At 39.1% G+C, this 8,492-nt stretch overlaps 1 protein-coding gene across 1 annotated transcript; it reads left to right on the forward strand.

The window, feature by feature from the left end:
* Positions 1-326: 326 nt before the first annotated feature.
* On the forward strand, positions 327-1,269 carry LOC306638385 (olfactory receptor 5A1-like; the record flags this gene model as incomplete). Its single annotated transcript, XM_079101690.1, is given in 2 exon segments — positions 327-761; positions 763-1,269. Coding segments are annotated over 2 exon segments (942 nt in total).
* Between the last annotated feature and the right edge of the window lie 7,223 nt (positions 1,270-8,492).

The following is an 8,492-nucleotide window of genomic DNA, read 5'->3' on the forward strand; positions in this document are numbered from 1 at the left end:
GAGAAATAACATTATTTTCCCAATTTGTTCTATCTCCATAGCTGATATATTTGTAAAACCTGGCGTAGGAAAACATGAAATTAAGATAGATTAGGATATATCGTGCTAACGATGCCCATTTAATATCTTCATATCCCAAAGAATGATTATACTTATCCAAGAGAATTTTTTCAGTTAGAATTAGTGATTAGAAGACTCAAAAACACCCTCAACAATCAGGATCCAAGGTCATACATTTATCTAGCTGCATGGCCGAAAAGAACGAAGTCTTCCTTTTTCTGTTTTGGAGGTCCAACCATCTCCTTCTGTCACCTTTTTCTCAGCAGATGACACCCAGCAGATACACGGAAGGGGATGGAAACCACACCTCCGTGGTCATGTTTGTCCTCCTGGGGCTCTCAGATGACAAGGAACTGCAGCTCATCCTCTTCCCAGTCTTCCTGGGGATCTACCTTGTGACTCTGACCTGGAACCTGGGTCTTATCATCCTCATCAGGTTGGACTTCCACCTGCAAACACCCATGTACTTTTTTCTCAGTTTCCTGTCATTCATAGACGTCTGCTATTCTTCTTCCATTGTCCCGAGGATGCTCGCAGACTTCTTAAAAGATGAAAAAACAATTTCCCTCATGGCCTGTGCCTCTCAGTACCTTGTGGTGGCCTGGATGGCTATGGCTGAGTGCTGTCTCTTGGCCGCCATGGCCTATGACAGATATGTCGCCATTGGTAGCCCTTTGCAGTACTCAGCCATCATGGCCTGTGTCAGAGATGGCGGCTGGGGTCTGTTGCAGTGGTTTCCTCAGCAGCTTAGTTCAAACTTCCCTTTGCTTTCACCTCTACTACTGTGGGCCAAATATTATTCGACATTTCTTCTGTGACATTCCTCAGATTATGACCTTGTCTTGCTCTGATCCTTTTATTAGCCAACTGATTCTCTTTCTGGCAGCTGTTTTTGTTGGGTTTGGCTCTTTCCTTCTTATCCTGTTCTATGGCTTCATTGCCGCCTCCGTCCTGAAAATCTCCTCACTCCAAGGCTGTGCCAAGGCCCTCAACACCTGCACCTCCCACCTGGTAACGGTGACGCTCTTCTACGGCACAGCCCTCTCTGTGTACGCCCATCACAGCTCCAGCCACACCACAGAGCAGGACAAGGTGCTGTCCGTCTTCTGTGTCATCCTCATCCCCATGCTGAACCCTCTGATCTACAGTCTGAGGAACAAGGAGATCAAAGAGGCCCTCAGGAGGGTGATAAAGAAAGTATTGTCTTGATCTCAGTAAGAGTAACAGTGGGCAGGGACGATGGTCCCCAAGAGGAAGACAGGGGTAAGAAGATGCATGAAACCCTTTGCAGGTCATAGGGAGAGTTAGGCGGAGGCAAGAAGTGACAACCTGGCTTCTTTAGGGCCCGATACCATTGTGGTTGCTTGCCTCCAAGTGACCCTTGGAAGGCAGTGTCATTGACATTGAACACGGTTTAAAAAGACAGTATCCTCCACTAGCCCAAGGATGCTTTCAGACTTCTTAAAAGATTAAAAAAAAAATTTCCCTCATTGAATGTGCATTGAATTCTTTGATTAGATCCAGAGCAAATAAAACCCTCAGTGTGATTACATTTTAGAGAACAGATGATGTTTGAGGATATCACTTGTGGAGAGATGACAAGAAGCCAGGACACCACATAGATTGTTGTTTTCTTTTCTTTTTAGACTGTTCTTTTCTTCTCTGCTTTTATTTCTTTGATTTTTAAGTGTGAATCATTTATTTATAGTGTGGTAAAATAAAGTAATATAGTGTGTAAAGTAAATATGTGAAAACTAAAAATACATTGAAAAATGAGTATTTTGTAACTTTCATCTCAAAAAGACACAGAAAGAGAATGAGTGAGAGAGTGACAAAGAGGAGAGGAGAGGGTGACGTGCTGGGGGTGGGCAGTGTTTGTCTGATTTCTTCCCAAATAACCTTGTTCTTTCCACCTCCATCCTTCAGAAAATAGAAGGAGGTGAATTGTGAAAAGGGATGGGAGAAACAAGGTTAGGCGGCAGGGGACACTTTTAAGGTCCAGTGTTGGGAGATTCCTAGAATCTAGAAGCCCACGTCAGCAGTCTAGGGGCCTGGGTGGACCGAAGCATGCTCCATGGTAGGTTCCCAGAGACGATGGAAGACCTCAGACTTATTTGCCATGGTTTGTCCTGGGGGACAGAACCTGGGTCCTACAGACCAGGCCAGCCTTTCCTGGACATTAACTCTGAGCAGAGAGCATCAGATTCATCAGACCTTGGGGTACCAGAGTCCACCAAGAGCATTTACAAAGAAGTGTAAAGACATATTTCTTCATACCAGAGTTTATAGAGTAAATTTCATGCATGTAGCATTAGCATTGATAAAATACTTTACACTCCATGTAGGTACGTCACATAGATTTGATTTTTCTTTACTCACACGAGGTTGGTGGGTGAGAAGTTATCCCCGTTTTATAGACAGAACATTTGGGCACATAAAATCCTGTGTACTGTTGCCAACAATCCACTGAAAATTTCACAAAGTGTGGTTTATGAAACATAAGTGGTTCTTATTTAACCCCAATTTCCCCTTCATGGGTCATTCACTGTGTCCAAATTCCATCCTTTTTGGGTTATTCCTCAAAACTATTTCAAGAAGGTATTAGTTTGAAGGAATAAATTATTAAAATCATTATCAGGGACATGTAAAAATACTTGCTCATTAACAAGAGGTAAATTAAATAATGAACTCATCATCCCCTCCTGACCTCTTCTCCCTAGAAGTAAGAAGGACTGAAACAAATCAAAATAAAAATCGAGAGAGGTCTTCAAGAGGGCAGAATAGAAGAGGTCACTCTCCCAGCTGATTTGTGGTGTGAATTCAAGGAAGGTGGGTTTAAAAAAAGGGGCGGGGGACTATACTGGGAATTAATACTGGACATCGAAATCAGATCAGGGACTCAGGAGCCTGGATGTAATAAAATAAGGAAGAAATCCAGAGGCACTCGCTGAAGTGGTCCCTCCATGAGCAAAGTGAAGGGATAAGGGGATTAGAGGACCCACATTTTACGAGACCTGTGGTGTGTCTGGGTATGGAGAGAGCGGAGATTAAAGACACTGCCTGACTAACCCGAAAGGCATGCTGCACAATATCTTTGTGCGGGAGAGAAGCTGCATCTATCCTGGCTGCCTGCAGAGGACAGAGGAAGCAGCTTGAAGAGCTGATTCCTGACAAACCCGAGTTTGGCCCAAAATACAGGCCTGGCAAACCCACACTACATGACATAGAGTGTGTCTAAGTGACCAGAAAAAAAGTCAAACGTGGAGAGGGTTCATATAGGGGAATATAGGTTGTGGAAGCCCACCTGGCTCCTTTTTTCCCCCCTCCAGATGGACCACTTGCAGGACCAGCTGGAAGAGACACACCTGGCCGGGAATTGGAAATGGTGAGGGTGGGAGAGACTGAGTTTGGAGACTGAACACATGAGACCAGGAAACACAGGGTCTGAGGGTGGCAGAGGGGACTAAGAATTGGCTCCTCCACCATATGAGTGGAACCCAGGGGAGATCCCTGGGGAGCCGTCTTCCAGCATGGACTGGCAACTGCTGGGCCCTGGAGGTGTGCTCGGACCAATCGCCATTCAAGAAGGAACCTGCAGCCTACCTAAGACTAAACGCCACCTCCAGGAGCTCCACCTATGAGTTTTCCTCTCACACTCCTGCAATCCCACCCTGAGAATGGAGCAGGAATCAGCCCAGGCCACGGAACACTGCTGAAAAGGGAAGCTGAGAATCTTTTGAACTCCAATGGAAACAATTCTTTAACTTCTACTGAGATCTATTTTTTAAAATTAAAATTTAATTTTTTTTGGGTTTTCTTTTCTGTGTTTAATTGTGACCTGAATGGTTTATGGACACTTATTCAGATTTGTTTCTTTTAAATTTTTTTAAAAAAATTCATTCTAATTAGTTATGCATGACAGTAGAATGCATTTTGACGCTGTACACAGATGGAGCATGACATCTCATTCCTCTGGCTGCTCATGGTGCTGAGTCACACCAGTAGTGTCATCACACATGTATATAGAGTGACAATGTCTGTCTCATTCTACTGTCCTTCCCACCACCCTACCCTTTACTCCCCTCTGAATAATCTAAAGTTCCTTCATTCTTCCCTACCAACCCCCACTATGGATTCGCATCTGCTTATCAGAGAAAACGTTCATCCTTTGGTTTTTTGGGATTGGGTTTATTTCACTTAGCATGATTTTCTCTAGTTCCATCCACTTACCTGCAAATGCCATAATTTCATTTTTCTTTAAGACTGAGTAATATTCCATTGTGCATATGTACCACATTTTCTATATCCATCCGTCTGTTGAAGGACATCTAGGTTGGTTCCATAGTTTAGCTATAAACATTGTTGTGACTGTGTCACTGTCATATGCTGATTTTAAGTCCTTTGGGTATAAACTGAGGAGTAGGATAGCTGGGTCAAATGATGGATTCATTCCAAGTTTTCTTAGGAACATCCATACTGCTTTCCATAGTGGTTGCACCAATCTGCAGTCCCACCAACTATATATGAGTGTACCGTTTCCCCACATCCTCTCCAATACTTATTATTGCTTGTATTCTTGATAATTGCCATTCTGATTGGAGTGAGATGAAAACTTAGAGTGGTTTTGATTTGTATTTCTCTAATTGTTAGAGATGAAGAACATTTTTTTCATATGTTCATTGATTTATTATATTTTCTGTTAAGTGACTGGATTATGTGCTTTTTTGGTGTTAAGATTTTTGAGTGCTTTATTTACCCTGGAGATTAGTGGTCTATCTGAGGTGCATGTGGTAAAGATTTTCTCCCATTCTCTGGGCTCTCTCTTAACATTGTTGATTGTTTCCTTTACTGAGAAGACGCTCTTTCATTTGAATCCATCCCATTTATTGATTCTTTGAAAATTTTTTTTCATTGTAGATGGACACAATACCTTTATTTTTTATTTCTTTTTATGTGGTGCTGAGTATCAAACCCAGTGCCTCACATATGCTAGGCAAGCACTCTACCATTGAACCACAATCATAGCACCTATTTATTTATTTGTAATTTTGTTTCTTGTACTTTAGGAGTCTTGTTAAGAAAGTCAGGTCCTAAGCTGACATGATAAAGACTTGGGCCTACTTTTTAATCTGTTAGGTTACAGGGTCTCTGTTCTAGTGCCTAAGTCTTTGATCCACTTTGGGTTGATTTTTGTCCAGAGAGAGAGGCAGAGTTTTCCCAGCACGATTTGTTGAAGAGGCTAACTTTTCTCCAATGTGTTTTTGGCACATTCGTCTAGTATGAGATAACTGTATTTATGTGGGTTTCTCTCTGTGTCTTCTATATTGTACCATTTGTGTGCTTGTCTATTTTTGTGCCAATACCATATCAGTTTTGTTACTATTGCTCTGTAGCATAGTTTAAGGTCTGGTATTGTGATGCCTACTGTTTCACTCTTCTTTCCAAGGATTGCATTGGCTTTTCTGGGTCTCTTATTTTCCAAATGAATTTCATGATTGATTTTTCTCATTCCATGAAGAATATCATTGGGATTTTAATAGGAATTACATTGAATCTGTATATCACTTTTGGTAGTATGGTCATTTTTACAATATGAATTCTGCCTATCCAAGAGCATGGGAGATCTTCCATCTTCTAAAGTCTTCTTCAATTTCTTTCCTTAGTGTTCTGAAGTTTTCATTGTTGAGATCATTCATCTCTTTTGTTAGATTAATTTTCAAGCATTTTATTTTTTTGGAGGTTATCGTGAATGGGGTAGTTTTCCTAATTTCTGTTGCAATGGATTCGTTGCTCATGTATACAAATGCATTTGATCTATGGGTGTTGATTTTATATCCTGCTACTATGCTGAATTCATTTCTGAGTTCTAGAAGTTTTCTGGTGGAATTTTTTGGATCTTCTAAGTATAGAATCATGTAGTTTGCAAATGGTGATAGTTTGAGTTCTTCTTTTTCCTATTTGTATACCTTTAATTTCTTTCATCAGTCTAATTGCTCTGGCTAGATTTTCAAGGACTATGTTGAATAGAAGTCATGAAAGAGGGCACCTCTGATGTGTTCCAGTTTTTATAGGGAATGCTTTCAGTTTTTCTGCATTTAGAATGACGTTGACCTTGGGCTTAGCATAGATAGCTTTTATAATGTTGAGGTATGTTCCTACTATCCCTAGTTTTTCTAGTGGTTTGAACAGAAAGAGGTGCTGTATTTTGTCAATGCTTTTTCTGCATCTGTTGAGATAATCATATGATTCTTGTCGTTATGTCTATTGATGTGATGAATTATGTTTATTGATTTCTGTATGTTGAACCAACCTTGCATCCCTGGGATGAACCCCACTTGATCATGGTGCACTATCTCTTAAATATGTTTTTGTATGTGATTTGCCAGAATTTTATTGAGAATTTTTGCATCTATGTTCATCAGGGATATTGGTCTGAAGTTTTCTTTCCTTGACGTGTCTCTGTCTAGTTTTGGTATCAGGGTGAAACTAGCCTCATAGAAAGAGTTTGAAAGTGTTCCCTCCTTTTCTATTTCATGGAATGATTTGAGGAGTACTGGGGTTAATTCTTCTTTGAAGGTCTTGTAGAACTTGGTTGAGAATTCATCTGGTCCTAGTCTTTCCTTGTTTGGTAGACTTTTGATGCAGTCTTCTATTTCATTGCTTGAAATAATCTGTTTAAATTGTGTTTGACCTCCTGCTTCAGTTTGGGTAGATCATATGTCTCTAGAAATTTGTTGATGTCTTTGAGATTTTCCATTTTATTTGAGTATAAATTTTCAACATAGTTTCTAATTATCTTCTGTATTTCAGTAGTGTCCATGTTTATATTTGTTTTTTCATCAAAAATTTTAGTAATTTGAGTTTTCTCTGTCTCTTTGTTAGTTTGGCTAAGGGTTTATCAATTTTATTTATTTTTTCAAAGAATCAACTTTTGTCAATTTTCTTCAATTTTTCTTTGGTTTTGATTTAATTGATTTCAACTCTGATTTTAATTATTTCCTGTCTTCTGCTGCTTTTGGTGTTTTTTTTTTTTTTTTTTTTCCCCTAGGGCTTTGAGATGTAATGTTAAGACATTTATTTGTTGACTTTATTTTTTTAATTTATGAACTCAGTGCCATGAACTTTCCTCTTAGCACTGCCTTCATAGCATCCCAGATATTTTAATATGTTGTATCATTGCTCTCACTTATCTCTAAGTATTTTTTATTTCCTGCTTGATTTTTTCTGCTATTCATTCATCACTCAATAGCATGCTATTTAGTCTCCAGGTTTTGGAGTAGCTTCTATTTCTTTATTTTATTGTTGACTTCTAATTTCCTTCCATTATGATCTGATACAATGCAGGGTAGTATTTCTATTTTTTTTTTTTTTTTTTTTGTATTTGCTGAGAGTTGCTTTGTGGCATAACATATAGCCTGTTTTAGAGATGGATCCATGTGCTGCTGAGAAGAAAGTGTTTTCTTTTAATGATGGATGAAATACCCTATATATGTCTATTAAGTCTAAATCATTGATTGTATTATTTAATTCTATACTTTCTTTCATTATTTTTTGTTTGCAAGATTTATCCAGTGGTGAGAGAGGTGTGTTAAAGTCACCCAGTATTATTGTGTTGTGGTCTATTTGATTCTGGAAATTGAGAAGGGTTTGTCTGATGTACATAGATACTCCATTTTGGGGGGGTGCATAAATATTTACAATTGTTATGTCTTGTTGGTGTATGATTTCCTTACACAGGACGAAATGTCCTTCTTTATCCCTGCTGAATAAATTCAGCTTTAAGTCCACTTTGTCTGATATGAGGATGGAAACCCTTGTCTGCTTACACAGTCCTCGTGAGTGATATGTTTTTTTCCCTAACCTTTCACTTTTCAGTCTGTGGAAGTCTTTTCCTAGGATGTATCTTGAAGACAGCATATTGTTGGGTCTTATTTTTTAATCCAATCTGCTAGTCTATGTCTTTTGATTAATGAGTTTAGGCCATTAACATTCAGGTTATTATTGAGATATGATTTGCATTCCCCATCATTTTGATTTATTACTTATTTATTTTTGTGGTGCTGAGGATTGAACCCAGGGTCTTGTGCTTGACAGGCAAGCACTCTATGAACTGAGCTATGTACCCAGCTACTTTTGGTTCTTAACTTTCTTAGTTTGACTGACATTTCCTTTAGCATATTTCCTCCCTTTGTTGGTTTTCATTGTTCTTTTTTTTTTTTTTTTTTTTCATTTCCTCCTCATGGAATATTCTGCTGAGAATGTTCTTAAGTGCAGGCTTTCTAGTTATGAATTCTTTTAACTTTTGTTTATCATGGTAGGTTTTTCTCTCATCTTCAGGTCTGAAGCTTAATTTGGTGGATATGAGATTCTTAGGTGCCATCCATTTTCTTTCAAAACTTGATATATTTTATTACAGGACCTCCTGGAGTTGA

Source organism: Sciurus vulgaris (genome assembly GCF_902686455.1).
Source record: "Sciurus vulgaris genome assembly, chromosome: 11".
NCBI lineage: Eukaryota > Metazoa > Chordata > Mammalia > Rodentia > Sciuridae > Sciurus > Sciurus vulgaris.